This window comes from Channa argus, chromosome 7, assembly GCF_033026475.1.
Source record: "Channa argus isolate prfri chromosome 7, Channa argus male v1.0, whole genome shotgun sequence".
NCBI lineage: Eukaryota > Metazoa > Chordata > Actinopteri > Anabantiformes > Channidae > Channa > Channa argus.
This window is the reverse complement of record NC_090203.1, coordinates 8,975,484-8,991,781: the sequence shown is the minus strand read 5'-3', so window position 1 is coordinate 8,991,781 and position 16,298 is coordinate 8,975,484. Positions and strand designations below refer to the sequence as shown.

Below are 16,298 nucleotides of genomic sequence, written 5' to 3'. Positions count from 1 at the left end.
TGACCTGAGGTGTACTGCATATGATAAAAACAACAAAACAACATCACTGTCATGGAAAAATCTTCCATGACATCATTATTAGGGTGCAGAAAGTTCACAAAGGAAGTTTACCTTTTTCATACTGTTTTTCTGTTTTTACACTAATCTGACAAACACCTGCTTGTTATTTCAAAGGTTGTGTGTGGTAAGATGCTCAATTAAAATTTTCTAAAAAATTTTAATAATTTAAAAAAATTAATAACATAACTATTTATATAACTATTTCACTGTCGTTCATCCTCATTCACAATTTCATTGCAAAGGAAGACACATTTTAATGTTAACATGAGTGTACAGTTCAGAGCAAACGTACACAGGCGATTTAAATTACATGACAGTGTTGCCATATGAGCAAAAACACAACTGTGACTGAATTGAAATCAAAGTTTAAAACACAGTAGTAATGTAAGTCAGTGATCAACGTTCCCTATAACCTGCTGTCACATTCTGTGCATGCCTATAGTACAAGACTCGACAAACCCATGGATCCGTCTTTCCTTTTTGAGCTTCTTGAGAAATTCAGCAGAGTGTTAAATGTTATGAACTCGAGCGCAAAACAGACAGATCTAAGAGAAGTCGGAAATGCAGAATTATTATGAAGTTAACCCTTTTCATCTGCATAGTTGTGCTGCAATCGCTTTGTTTCGGTTTAAAGGGAAAGCACCGCAAAGTCTGACTACTGATTACGTTCATTAAAAGCAGATGATCGCTGGCGCAGCTGAAGTGTACCTGCAGTTGTTACCATAGGTGCGCTAGGATACACAATCTACACCCAACTTTTATTGGCTCCTCTTTGAAATACATTTACATTTACTTAGCTAAAATACACAAGTGGCACAAAAGGAACCAGAGTGATGATCCGATCTCACAGCTGATTTCATGGATATGGGAATTGCGCGCCGTTGGTCACTTTGGATGGACCGATCCCACTGAACTGTCACCGAGTGTGGACAAGTTGTTTTCACTCCCACACACCTGAAACTTCAGACCTTGAGCGTCTCGCACCAGTTGATGCCGAGGATCATGACCATGAACGGTGACCGCCAGTCGGTTGCCACAGCGCCGCTGGATCTGCGCACTACTAACCGAGAGCGTGGGAGCGCTGGGTCTAGAGCTCCGGACTGCAAAGCTCGCCCTAGTGACGCTCGAGTGACAGGGGGCTCACCTGCTCCCCCAGCGTGCACAGGGACGGACAGTCGTGAAAGACATCCCCCCATTGTGAGAAGCCCACCGGGCTCAGAAAGCGTTGCTGCTCGCAAACGGCCAGCGGACAAATCTTCCAGTCAGCTTCCTTTTAGGAAACGCCAGTTTCATGTCGAGCCAGACACCCAAAGACAATCACCGGCTCCGTCAGCTGGTGGCGACCGCTTCTCCCCTTCGGACAATACGGGCTTTAAGTGTGGAGAGAGACCAGTTGCTCGTTTGGAAAGATCCCCAGATGAAACTAGGACCGAGCCAGGGACTCCCAGGAGATTTGAGGAGCGGGGACCAAGTCTAGATGCGTATGCCATTCACCCTTTCCTCCAGTTTAATTTCGGTAAGTGTTTCTAGCCAACTTTTAATCATTTAGCTACATCATTGGGATACCTTCTACTACATATTAAACTTCTACTACGTATTAAACGCGTATTAGGTTATTAGACAACATTGCAACGTTTGCAGAGATTTGTACAACATGTATAGTTATCATCTGTAATCAGCTTGTTTGGGATCCTGTTCTTTAATGCAATTGGACATTAATTTGGTGTACAAATGGCATTTCTGTACACTGTTTAGTGATAAGAAATGTTGTTAGGCAAGTGAAGTCAGCATGGCAAAAGCAGGAGGAGCTCTCATGTATTTTGTGGTATAACATGACGCTACATGAATGACGCTAATGCTGTTTTGATTTTAGAAACTGAGGCGACACACAACACCCACCCCGTGTATTCAGTAGTGGTCAATAGTGTGTCACACCTCAAAAAAAGAAAAGAGACAGAGAGAGAGAGAGAGAGAGAGAGAAACGAAAATCCGTGTTACAGTGGATGTCTTGGCTACTGCTGAATCAATTAGAAAAACTCCAGTCAGCTATTCTCAATCTATTCCTCTTCAGTCATTCTCCTGCTGCGACAAGTAGCTTGGTTTACTCATAACTCAATAGTTTGCACACAGGGACTTACAGTGCATGCTGAGGTGCACACTTCCTTTTTTTTTTAAACAATGGAATGACTTGTTTGCAAGGTCAGCCTTTCCAGTATCTTCATGACTGTTCTCTTTCTGCTTGTGTTTGCCTTTCTTTCTTATTCATTCCTGTTCAGGTCATTGCCCAGTGTACTATCTGCCCCCAGTCCCAGAGCCAAACCACCCTCTGGCCCATCAAACTGAAAACCTGCTGAGTGGTATTGCTCTAGCAACACATCAAGATGAAGATGGAGACACGTATGTTGATATTTTTTAAATGCCTAATATTAGAAGTTTGGGTGTCACTTTCTTAATGTATAGTTAACTCATGCCTCCATCCATCCATCCATCACATATCCAATTAACAAACTCATACTGTAAACATAAACGTTACTATGATTCATCTATCTCATTCATTTTCATAGCCATCTCATTTTATTCAGATGGCTCAGTTGACAGTTGAGAAACTTGGCCCAATTCAGAGATCTGAAATGTTACCAGAAAATATAAATATTCAGGAGATAACAGCAGATTGACAGGATTCTTTGACATTTTGTATCAAGTAAACAAAGCCGGCTCACATTTTCACCTCCGAAGAGTCCAAATGTTTGGATTTGTGATGAACCCTGTCTCTGAGAAGGATAAGTTTAATTTTAAATTCTTAGAAGTGGTGACTCATAAGTTACAAACTTGCTATGAAAACAAGACTCGGCTAAAACAGTATTTAAAAATTATATATTTTACTTTAAAGAGGCTACATTATGTATGATTTCAGGTTAATATTTTTATTCCGGGGTTCTACTGGAATAGCTTTGGTTGATTTACAATTCCAGAAACTACTTAATTTTCTTACAACAGGCCATGCAGTACCTCATGTGACCCGCTTTCTAGAAAGTTTGCTTTAGGTACCAGACTTACTGTACTTACTGTGGAAATTGTTCAAAAGTGCAGATTGAAACATGAACTGCAGGGATAAGGTATATATATATATATATATGGTTTCTTCTTTTGTATGCACTATAACAACTATAACACAACACAATGACTACAATCACATCTACAAGCAGACAAAGTGACATTTTTCAGGGAATCTTACCAATACAGATGTAATTTGAACATCTGTATTGTTAAGAAATATTGCTTCTATCTACCTTAAATTACCTAAACTACTTTCCTAAGGGAAATGTTTACCATTGTCACATAAAGTGGCACTGAAATGGTAAAATAAACAACATGACCATACAAGTTTTTGAGTGGACTGGTCCCAACCAACATTAGTGTTGTCCTGTGACCTTCTCATAAACAAAACCTTTAGTGTTGCACAATCTGGATGTGATCTATGAGACATTTGTGATATCATCTCTGTTTAAGGTACAATCAGTGGCCTCCCCCATATCCAACCAAATTCTTTGCCATCAGTTCACTTCCTTCAATAGAAATGATGCATGATTCACTAAGGGGTAATGGAGACAATGATCCAGCACCTTAACCCTGGAACTATAGCACATGAAGCCTAACTGCAGGATGAAATAGTCATTGCATATTGTATGTGTTTGTGTCACAATTTACTTATTTTCAGTTGACTAGTCTCTCAAGGCATAAGGCAGTGGGGGGCTGGGAAAGACAAAACTGTATACAGTACATGACACCGTAGGAGTTTTTTGAGACCATGTGAATGCAAATATTAAACTTTAACGCATGGCTACTTGACTTTGTCTAAAGGTTTAACGCCCACCCACACACTAACTGAAATTATAAACCGAGAACACACACGCACACACACATATCCCATCACACACACGTGTTGTCATGTGACTGAAAACAAAGCATGTCCAGGAATTAAATGACATTCTGCTGTTGTGGTTTCAAAAAGTATCACTATCATTTGCATCAATTTTAAAGTACACTCGTGATGACCAACATTTAGCAAAGTCATACCTCTGGTGACATGTCACAGCTGCATGTTGTCATGTTGACATTTACATTTACTTCAGTCACTCATAATTGCTGCTATTGTCTGCTATTAACAGATAATAGCAAAAATATAATATGAATGTACATTTTCTAATTGCAAAAGTATTCATTTACAATATACATTTTGTGGTTTTGTTTAACACTGGTAAAGTGTTAAACTCAATTTTGTTTAATTTTTTGACTTCCTCTCTGGTTCGACTAACAAGTATATTATTCAAAAGTGCAGGGCAGATACAACAAAATGAAAAGTGATATGAAAACTATTCTATTAGTACAATGCAGTGCAGAGAATTTTCACTAAATTAAGACACCTTGAAATAAAACTGACAGTTCAGTTATTTTGTGCAGTACCTACTTGTTGCTTTGTGGTTGCATAAAACTTTGTGTGAATTCTGCAGAAAGACTCATTCTCAGCCCCTCTGTCCTTTTACACAGTCTGTATATACATTAGTGTGTATGTGCATGCGTATGTGCATAATGTGAGCATGCGCCTGCTCTTACGTCAATGGGGTGTTCATCCTCTGTTCTCAAAGCCCCTTAGTTTCGGGAATCAGTAAGAGGCTCAGTTTTTAAACACCACTGTGGTTTTTCTCAGGTGTTTCTTTCTCTCTTTTCTTCTCTGTGTTCTTAAATGAATGGGCTCAAAAAACCCAAACATCCGCTCCTCACTTCCTCATTTACCGCTTTCTTTCTATCAGCTCTATCTCTCTCTCTCTTCTCTCTCCTTTTCTCTGTTATGTGTGACTTGCTTATCCACACTCATTTGTATGTATACATATCTGCAGATGTGCACTTTTTTTACAGCTCCTATAACCAAATGCCCACTTCCAGTCATTCTGTGCATTTACCTGCTTAATAACGCAATATGCAGACTTATGCAATACTTACAACTGAAATTGTTACACAATAAGTTTGAATGGGTCTTTATATTTCTTGCACAGTTGTAGAGTCGTAGTGAACCAGAGGTAAATATCAAACTTGTTTCTACAATCACTGTAGTCTTTGTGAAGGTGCACCCAGGCACAACCGTGCAATGAACATAATGCTAAAATTGCCGTGGCAACGTGGTCACAATCATTATTATAACATAAAAATGTTTACCAGGTAATGTTTACCATGATCTCTACAGGACAACATATGTTACCCTCATTTGTGCAGGAGAGTAAATGTAATCATCTAGATCCTTAGGATGTACTACTGGGGGACCATGAATGCCTACAATTTGCTGGTGTTACTGGGTTTAAAGCCAGGTAATCAACGGTTTATTAGGATGTATATTCTCTAAGTGTTCTATATGATGGTTTCAGTCATAGTGGTAGACAGCTAATTTGCACAACATGTCCACAGATAGAAGTTGGAAGGTATTTGTGCGCATTTTTTAATGAAACACAAAAAAGACAGAAGTGCATATAATACTATTGCTACAGCTTTTACTCTACTGAAGAATTGAGCAGCCATACTGCATTTTGAGGTTGGTGCTGCTCGGGATTGTCTGAATTAAGGGGGCGTACCAGGACGTTTTCTTGGCTACTGACACTTTACAAGCTGCTGGTGCTGAGTTTGATGTGTTTGCTGAGATCTGCATAGACTACACAAGGGTACGCACAGCTAAAGTGAAAAGCCAAGCTAAAAAAAAACATAAAGTAAACCGTTTTGACCTCATGGTAATTGGTGGCTTCAGTAGCGTGTTACATTTGTACTCAGAAGTCCAAAATTACAAGTTCCTGTTAGAAATTTCAAATTGAACGCCCCCTTAAGTTGGATCTCCTATTTGGAAAGTCTGATGAACCTGAACCACCCCAACCTCAAACTCCAACATGGCTGCTCAGTTCATCAGCATAGCGAAACCTGTACTAATATAAGATTAATAGCAACTCTGAAATATTTGTGTCTCTTTAAAACAGTCACACACATAGTACTGTCTATCTTCTATCTATGGATATGTAACTACAGCATTTTTATACACATAGTTACCAGTGACTGGGTATAGCTTGGTGTTGCTAACCTGGCTAGAACTGGTATTGTTAAGGTAAAGTAGCTGGTCAACTAGAGTGCAGGTGAACTTGGATTTGACATCATACCTCAAAGACACACTGTTTTAAACCTTGATAAATAGCAGTGCAAAGCAAGCTTCTGTTGTTGCTTGTGTGCGAGGAATTCTGGTGTGGTCCCTAATGATTTATACATTTATGTGATTGATTTATTGACACAGTGTTTTGTGCACAGCTGCTAATGAAATGTCCCCTTCTGAAGGCAGTTATTGGACAGTAGAAATAAGCGCAACCATTCACTGTGTTTACAAAATAATGCAACTAATCAAATATTGCTGTAGGTATTACTTTTACAAGATCAGTAATGTAAATATAAAACCGAAAACGCATTGGACAGTTTCAACCAACTATTTATGTCTATTAATATCAAGTATTCATTAGGTTAGGTGACTGATCCCAGACCTGTGGCGTAACAGCACTTCATTTGTTCCAATTCAAGCATTGCCCCACAATGCTCGAGATAAGTATGAAAAAGTTTACACTAAACTTGCCCAACTACTGTAAAACTGCTTGCTTTCATAATGGAGCTTCATATGGTCAATCATCCACTCTCTGGCTGATTCAAAGTAAAAAATGAGTGCATTACTGTGAAATGAACTGTGAGCAATTTTGAGAGATGTAGACATTACTGGAACTATGAATGCAGAATGCATTTGGTAAAATAAATCCAAAACACACAACACAGATAGACTTGCTCATCTAGGTTTGCCCAGACACAAACACCTTCATCACAGCAATGTCTGGAAGTAGCATCATTCTTCATGATACACACTACACTAAGCTGTCATTTCTTGTTAACTGGACTGCAGTGCGTCTCTGCTTCCCTTTGTTTACTATTCACACACTGACACATCACCTCATTGCTCAGCTGGTCCACAGACCACAGGATATGCTAGGCCTCAGTCTGATCATTCAGTTTGACTGCAGCCTTACCCTCCATACCAAACAGGATACCGCACATATGCTGCCTTCTCTCTCTCTCTCTTTTTGTCTCTCTTTCACACACACAGTTACACTTGGCCTGACTGTGATAATGCGGCGAACTTGGGACTCCTGTCTGCGTCAGTGCTGCTGTGCCTGAGGTTATCTGGGGCTGTGGTCTGCCCAACTTCCAGGAACTAGAAAACATTACAGTTTCATCTTAAGAGAAAAATAGAGAGATGGATACAAATAGAGTACAGCAACTAATACAAAGGCAATTAATGATCTCAATAATCTCAATGTTTACATGAGCTCTTATACAGTAGTTATTCACACTGTCCATGTGCAGCTGACCTGTGTCTCTGTTGAGTCATTCCTAAACAGCCTGTAACGATATATTTTTACAGGCTGAGTGTGCATATTCTATACTACATTTGGCCTAAATGTGTTGTCGAGACACTAGGGGGGCTTTTTATGGCAAATGGATGGCAGCTAATAAGATGTATATGAATATGGCCAGAGATCTTTGTTGATACAGACTTGTTCACTGTTCTGAGGTCAGTTACAGGAATAGGGATCAGCTGAGGAAACACCCGCCATGCTTAGTGCTGCTCCACCATACAAAGTTCTGCTTTTCGCTCAGGAGCAAATCATGATTGTTTATTATAGTTGCAGTATCAACCTGCTCTTGCATAGATGTATTGTTTTAACTCACACTGTAGGGTTGATTTCCATGCTTATCCATGTATGTTTAGGAATAGTGCACATATATACACATGCACACACAGTATATCAGGAATTTTCATTTCCTATTGGCTTTATATGTTTGTTAAATTATGTATATAGACACGAATGAGCATTAGAAAGAAACTTTCAATCATTTCCACAAGAGAACCTATTAGATAACTTAAAAAATATAGCTGTAGTAGTTGTTATATAGCATCATGACTCTCTTTTTTCTACAGAAATCTATACAATCTATACTTTTGCAGGCAGGAAATTGCTGTATTTAATGACTCCATGAAAGTAGGACACATCACCAAGGGGAAGTGTTGCAAGTGCTTTTATCACTGTGACTTATTTTCTGACCTCACACTCTATGCAAGGGTGCTTTTAATTTATTCTCAAGAAGCATCCCTGTTTCCTGTTCCTTGATTGTTCTATATGTCTGTTTTATTTCGTATCGCTCAAATGGAGGTAAACCTATAGAAAGACCTTGTTGAAAACCATGTTAATTGTTAATTGCCACATCTCATAGCACAGAGAACAAGAGGAGAACTAATGCTGCCATTGTTACTAATAACAGGAAGTGACATAAAACTAGTATGGCCCTTACTGGAAGCTGCTGCCTCTGACAGCAGTGAAAAGAAAAAATTGAAAACTACTGTGCCCTTTTCTACACTCTACCCTTCCCCCACTCATCCTTCTGCCCTTCCTTGTCCTAAACTTTGGCCTGCGTTTGTTCTTTCTCTTCACAAAGAGACCAGAGATAGTGGTTTCCCCTTTAAATCTTGATAAAGTCGTGACAAGTGTACTGTGAGTCATGACTGCATGTCTGTGAAGCTCCCTAGTACAACTGTCAGTATCATTTGAATCAGGTCATTTTAACGTGGAATTTGCATCTTCTAATTACAAAATAAACTACTTCACTAAGATAATGTGTGCTGTTTCACCCCAAATTATATAAACTTAATTCGTTTACAATAGCTTGACAGCTGGTTAGTTTAGCTAAGCCGACACTTCCAGAAGTCCCCGCTCCCAGCCCATAAAGAGTCGATGATAAACCATGTAATATCTGTTAGGTGGCTGTTTTTTCCTTTGGACTAGCCAAAGGTGAAAAAGTTGTTTCCTGTCTTTATTTTTAGCAAAGCTACCTGAGCTATTCTGGGCAAAACAGCAAATAAGAACATTTTCTAGAATATTTAACTATTTGTTCAAGTTGACTTTTTGACTCACTATATTGCAGCTCAGCATTTTAGTGCAATATGTTTACAGTTCACACATGGCCTTTGAGTAAATTCTCTAACTGCCATTAGTCAACACAGCACATTCTTATCATTACTAAACATTGTCAAACAATGTTAAGTGCTGCATTTTTTAGGGAAAATTTCTCTTGAAATTTCGGGTGATATAAAGTCTCAGTGTGTCATAATATCCGAAAAAAGTGCCCTATTTAGATGCCCTTTGTATTAGTAGTTATCTTTTTGTAATTCCTTTTCAACTTCAGATTAGTCTTAACTATTCTTTACACCTGTTTTTTAATTTATTACAGACCTCTCCATATAGCTGTGGTGCAGGGGGAGTTGGCGGTTGTCTCCACACTGATTCATTTCCTGCTGCTGGCTCAGAGAAGCCCTGACATCTACAACAACCTCCGACAGGTACATCTAATAAAGCATACATGCACACATGCATGCATACATCGCTGCTATGATAACTTTAACAAATGCATAATTATGATAATTTCTCAAATCCTACTACTACTACTGTCCTACTATCATGTTCTGTCCAAAATAGTTATTTATTAATGTTTAAGGACACAAGATGTCACATCGGTCAGTGTAAGAAGTTAAAAGATAGACACAGAGTACAAGTGTGACAGAGGACTTCTGCCCCAACAATCAAGTGTGTAAAACACGTTCTCCTGCCTCACCCTTTTAATAACAGTGACATGGAAAAGAATGAAAGAGGAAGTGCCTTGGTTTCCTTCTTGCCTTGAACCTTGTTATATCATACATTTACAGTCATTATGGCTTAGGGTTATGTGTTGGAATTCACCCATCCTGGTTTCTCCACCTGTACTTGCCACAAGCCAAAGCCATGCATATGCTGGGAAGGACTCAGTGTGTTTTCCAGAGTTCTGTTTTACTGTGCTTATGGTTTTATAGTACTCGCTTTCCCTATATGAAGGGATTTTTCAGGGTTTACATGTAGGATTTACCATGTTGTGAAATTCAGAGAAGACAGCCAAGATGATTAAGCAAAGCTAAGTGTAACATGAACACTGAACCATTGTCCTTCCCTTAATATGAGTTTCAAACATGTCACTTTTAGATGGTATTCCAAGATATAGTTTGCTTTTACTTGCATGTAAGGACCTAATGAGGTTTTACTGAAAATGTGCTACATAACAACATAAGGGATCAGCTACAGTGTAAATTAATGGAATGTGTAAAAGCACTTGTCTTGAGTGTTTCCCAATCCAGGGCTGCCCCAACCACTGGCTTTAAGCCAATACTTCCACATTCTCTTCTCATCTGTTGTCTCCACCTCCTTGCCCTCCTCCCCTGCAGTCTGCCAGCATGCTCTCTTTCATCCTTCAACAAAGAAAGCACCTGAGTCTCGCAAAGCTTTAGTTCTCAGGGCTGGGGTTTCAAACCACACAGGACACCACGGGCTTGCTTACCAGAAATAACGCTAGTGCTATCATCAGTTGTTGTCTTTCCTCATCGCTGAGGCTTGACAGCAAAGGTTTTGTGATATCCTGTGTCTGCCTTGAGTATGAAAACTCATGCACACGACACACACACGCACTCACACACACACACACACACAGCATTTCTTTTCACACACTCACACACATAATGCCATATACAGTTACAACCCAAAAAGGGAGATTTTCAGGCACAGGTCCCGTCACAGTCATTTGCCTACCAGATTGTGTGGTTTTGACTGAATACCAGGCATGAAGAAGATACTTTACAAAAAGAGGCCAGGGAACTTTTTTATTTTTCAAAACATGTATTGTACCAGACCTGCACGAGAACACTTTCTGGCACTAGCCAACTTTCCAAACCTGAAGAAATGTTTAAACACAGTTTTTCTAATATTGATTGCAAATCCTAAATTTCTGTGGTTTGCATATGGAACTTTTTGACAGAGTGTTACTATCAGTACTGTAACTCAACAATTGTGCAAGTGTCAGTACTGGATTTGACTTCCACTCCCTAAACTACTATGATGGTAGAGACAGCTGTTTGATACTCCCACACTGGTCATGCTATCAGTGCATCTACACAAACACATGCTATAGTAGTGTACTATTTGCTGCTGTTGCCACAGCTGATTGTGCAAAGTGTGGCACTGACACCAGTTGAGTTTGGGAACTAAATCCCCTGGGGACAGGTACACTACTACATGCACAATTTACATATGGTTTAGATTAAAGGCATTAACTACAGCACATACTGTAAGTTAGTGCTACGAGGCGATATGTAGATGATCTTTCACATTTTAATAATTCATTTTTTAAAATATTTCTTTGAAAGCCACATTCACTTTACTTTTTTTTACATTTTTATTAATCTTATTCATCCTCTACATTCATTGAATTTTGTTCATCTGCGTGCTGGTGGCATGCCATTTTATATTTTTAGTGTGAGTGTGTGTGCATGAGCGTGCACAAGCGAGACATCTGTGTGTTTGTGTGTGCTTTAGTATTTTACAAGAAATCACATGACTCCCCCCCCTCTTACTCTGGGCTCTTTCTCAACATACCTTGCATGGTGGTTTACAGGGACTTTCCCTTCCTTCGTGTCTCTCTCTCTCTCTCTCTCTGTCTCTTGTGCTCTCTCTATGTTGTCGCTTGCAAACTACTGCGTCTTTCTTCATATCTCTCACTGCATATATCTTAAGAAAATTTGGGGGTTCTAACCATAACTGATAAACCAACTGATGCTATCAGTGTTATTGTCAACATCGCTGACGTAAGAATGTGCAGTGTTTATTTGTACAACAGGTATGCTTTTACCCTCTAGTATTAAAAGCAGAGGAAAAACACCTTCCATTTTTCTTTAGAAATGTTGCTTCTACTCTTATTATTTCACTTAATTTGTGTTGATCTATTTCTTTGCAGGAATGCATGTGTGCAAAGACAGACCAAAGGGAAAAAGAAGGGATTTTCCCTTGTTATCCTGTCTTTCCCCTTGACTCCCTTTTGCTGCTTCCGCTTCTTCCCTATTCCTCCTTTCCCAACCTTATCTTTGATTGATTTTGTATTAGTCACTCTAAAATTCTTTACAGGAAGCCATAGTTACTGACCTGAGAGGTCTTTTTGAGTGTCTTAGTAGAGGTGGTCATTCTTTGGGTTATGGTAATTATTTACGATACAACCATACGTAGGAACAAAATAGTACTATGGCTGCTTTTCACAAGGTGAATCCTGAGTATAGGAAATTCAAACAATGTGAAGTGTACAGGGGAGTGTGATTGTGTGTGTTTTTTTATGTCAGTGTGTGAGTGAGTCACCAAATTCAGGGAAACTTGAGTTGAAGGGAGGAACACTGGCATTGACACAGTGGAGGAATTTCACAAAGACGCTATCCCACTGCTGGATTACCTTCATTATAGTTTTTACTGGAACAAACCTTTAGCTCACACACTCACACACACACACACAATGGAGTAATATAGCAAAAGTGAAACTTGGAGCAACAATCTGTTCCTGATTGCTGTGTTTGTGGTGCAACTTGAATAGCAGCTAAGTCCAGGTTAAAAGACTTCCCTTTATGATGGAATTATGGCGTTGCTTAATTTAAACAGCAAGTTGATGATGGCCAAAGTTAACATTTTATCAACAGGATGATACATGCTAACCTCACCCAAAGGATCATCCTGGATTGCTCAAGTGAATCAGTTCAGCAAACATTTTCAAGTGAATCAGTTCACCAAACCATAGATTCATTCAGGAAAACACCCATTGAGTTGTGTGCAATTTTTGTTTTTTGCTGTCACTGCAGACTTTGTGTCTCTCAGAACAGGTTCATCTTCATGGGACTGTCTCACGGCTGTGAGTCTGTATGGTGTACTGTATGGTGATTAGGACTTGACAACTATGAACTGTGTATCTGTGTATGGACTATGTGATTTTTATTGGCAATAAGCACAAAGTATGCTGGTATCTCAAGATCTTCTGATGTGCATTAATGATATTCAAACTAGATGTTCTTACTTTTTTATTTATTTTAGGCGTTGGCCTTTCCTTAGAGGGATTGTTTTATTGTGTCTCTGACCTTTAATCTGTAGAACAGGTTAGAGGTAAAAGGAGGGCTTTACTGGAAACACCTTTCCTCCAACCTTACTCACAACGATGTGGTCATTTTATGGTTTTTCAAGTTTAAAGCTTGTCAGTGCTGCTGTCTGGTGCCAATTAATTCCACAATGCAAAATGTGAAGCTAAAGCAGAAAGCCACGTAACATTTTCTAGCTTGGCATAGAGATTGGAGAGATACGGTTAGCTTTGCTAGCTGGCCAAAACAAGACATAATGTAATTATATACATATACAGTTAAATATAGTACATACAAACTCTTAAACCCTAAAACCACTGTAGGAATTTATCTTTTTATACAATTTGTTATTTCTGAATTAAACAATGTTTTAATTAGGTTTGTGTTAATTAGGTTCATTTGAAAATCTGGAAAATCCACTATGAGCATGAGTCAGAGTTTTGTTTTGAAATGCTGGCATTTATACAGGGATGAAAAGAATAATAGCACAAATACCATAAACAGGAATTGCTGCAATGTGACAATTTTGGGTATGGAGATAAATACACTGGTCTAAACTGTTTGTTCTCTGTCATCCCCCCCATCTAGACTCCCCTTCATCTAGCAGTGATAACTCAGCAGCCAGACATGGTGGATGCTTTGTTGAGAGCAGGGGCAGACCCTGCTGCATTGGACCGCCATGGCCAAACCTCCTTCCACCTCTGCTGTGAATACAACCAGTATGAGTGTCTGTCAGTAGTGCTCTCCTCATCCCCTACTTGCCTAGAGATCAAAAACTTTGACGGTACGTTGTGGTCCACTGCCCCTTGGGATGAGTATTAACCATACCCACAATAGTGCTATGTAAAAAATAATTTCAATGACATTAAGAACACTGCTCATTTCTGATAATGTAATACCTACCACATATTGCATTTAATATGAAAAATGTTCAGGTAGGGGTTGCATTGGTTTATGTGGGTTTTTGGGTAGTAAAGGACATTTCCTTCCTCTCTGGTTTGGTGTTGCTATAACATCACATTACCAATTACGCTCAATATGTCCTTTATGCCACAGCACAGAAAATATTTTAGTATGAATTACATGCCTGGGTATAGGAGAGATCCCCCAAATACACACTGGCTCCTATTTTTGCAGTAACTATCAGTAGAGCTGAGTTTATATGCAGGAGTCAGATTAATATGTCCTACAGTTTTATATTTTGCTTATTTTAAAGTCCTGTTCTGCTTTGTCACTGTTCTCAGGTTTCACCCCTCTCCATCTCGCAGTGCTGCGAGGACATAAGGATTTAGCCAGAATGCTACTGGATGGAGGAGCTGACATCAATGCTATGGTCAGTCCATGTGCAGCACTATGTCAGCACTGACAAAATTTTGCAACATGACAAATTTTTGCTTTGACCCCTCTTCTGACCACTGACTTCTTCCATGGTTCTTTTTTCCAATCAGGACATTAAAAGTGGCCAGACTCCTCTAATGCATGCAGTGGAGAGTAATAACCCAGACATGGTCCACTTCCTCATTGAGGTAATGATGCCGTGTGGATTGTGAGTCAGCTCTATTTGATCAGTCTGGTTATTTCTTTCCAGCTCATCTATTTACACAGTTAATTATTATTTCTGGCTTAGAGATAAAACAGAGCTTAGCAGCTCTTTTGTACATTGTAAAAAACTGTTCTCCTTCCTTTAGCTGTCTTTTCAAAGCATTCTCTTTTCATCCACATCTTCTAGCTGATGTGACTCCATGGTTTGAACTTTTGTTTCACTTTCTATGTTTAACTGAGTCTACTTTGACTTTCTTTATGAATCACTTCTGTTTTCTCTGGCAGAATGGGTGTGATGTCAACAGCCAATCATACAGTGGGAATACGTCCCTACACAGTGCCTGTGGCAGAGGTCAGGTGGACACGGTGCGACTGCTGCTGAAGAGCGGGGCTGACAGCAGCCTCAAGAACTACCACAATGACACCCCTGTCATGGTGGCCAAGAACAAGAAAGTGAGTAATCAGACAGTTAAAGAACATACTGTATACTACAGTACTGCTACTACAGTTTTGTAATTGTGAGTACGGTTTCAGGACAATTCAGATGTCCTTTCAGTGTCAAGAAATTTTGAGCCTGAGTTACCAAATTGACTCATGCTTGTCCACCGTTTCAATAAATCACTGTAATTCTATAATGTAAAATCACACCCATTTTTTTTTAACTTAAGTTATGTCAACAACAAATGTAACCAGCTGCACCTACTTAACTAAGCTCTGGATAGGTCGGCAGTAGTAGTAGTAGGGGCCAGAAATAGAAAGTAAATGTGTGTTATCCTTCCCTCTAGAGGCTGGACCTGAGTGGTGCAGTGTTTTGTCAACCACTGTCATGTTGTTTAACTTATGACTTTTGAGCACTTATAGCAGATCACTGTTATATTCACTAAAGGTCCATTTCTAACGGAATTTAAATATTTTCCAGATAGCGGATGTGTTACGAGGAAGAGGCTCCAAGCCAAGAGGCCAAGATCCGCACTGTATGTCAGTCTCACCACATGGGAGCAGCCTAATGGAAAATGGTGAGAACATCTACACATGTTTACACAGAAATGCAAACAGTCAGTAAAGTTACAGTAACTCGTGAATACTTTCTGCTTCTCTATTAGGGTCCCCATCACCTAACCACAGTTATGGATGTTCACCTTCGACAACACCACAACCCTCTCATCACAGCACCTCCCTCTCTCCCAAAACTCCATCTATGCTTGCATTTCCATTTTACTAGCACATTTATTGTCTAGTGCAACTTGCAACTACCTCTACACAGCCAACCTACAAGGAGACTTCAGTGCCCCAAAGGAAACCCAGGAGAAGGTTTAGCCAATGTGAAGAAAGACCACCAACAGAAAGCACCTGAATTTAGATTTCTCTAAAAACCGGACTTCTTTTCCTGGACTCCATGACTAAATAAATAAATAAATAAAGATAGGTGGCATTAGAATGTTGGTGCCTGGAACTTCTGTGCTCATCCAGGTGCTATTGTGGGGACTCCCTAAATAAAAGGGCACAAACTTGAACCTACAAGCTGCTGCATAAATCCGCTGGTTTCTCCACATGTATGCATTATCAAGAATGTGCCACTGATTGCACTCAGAACTGAAATAAA

The 16,298-nt window shown here is 39.5% G+C and overlaps 1 protein-coding gene across 1 annotated transcript; it reads left to right on the top strand.

Moving 5' to 3' along the window:
- The first annotated feature begins 769 nt into the window (after positions 1–769).
- bcl3 (BCL3 transcription coactivator) lies at positions 770–16,100 on the top strand. The gene is made up of 9 exons (XM_067509519.1): positions 770–1,576; positions 2,337–2,457; positions 9,418–9,526; positions 13,742–13,937; positions 14,398–14,486; positions 14,602–14,679; positions 14,981–15,148; positions 15,615–15,711; positions 15,799–16,100. The coding sequence occupies exons 1-9, from the start codon at positions 1,051–1,053 to the stop codon at positions 15,915–15,917; spliced, it is 1,503 nt and encodes a 500-aa protein (XP_067365620.1). The 5' UTR covers positions 770–1,050; the 3' UTR covers positions 15,918–16,100.
- The last annotated feature ends 198 nt before the right edge of the window (positions 16,101–16,298 follow it).

Excerpts from the sequence above, each read along its gene's own strand:
- bcl3 (XM_067509519.1), top strand. The coding sequence starts at position 1,051 with ATGCCGAGGATCATGACCATGAACGGTGACCGCCAGTCGGTTGCCACA. Across the intron at positions 1,577-2,336 it reads TTTCCTCCAGTTTAATTTCG|GTCATTGCCCAGTGTACTAT; the intron begins GTAAGTGTTTCT and ends ATTCCTGTTCAG. Across the intron at positions 13,938-14,397 it reads AGAGATCAAAAACTTTGACG|GTTTCACCCCTCTCCATCTC; the intron begins GTACGTTGTGGT and ends CACTGTTCTCAG.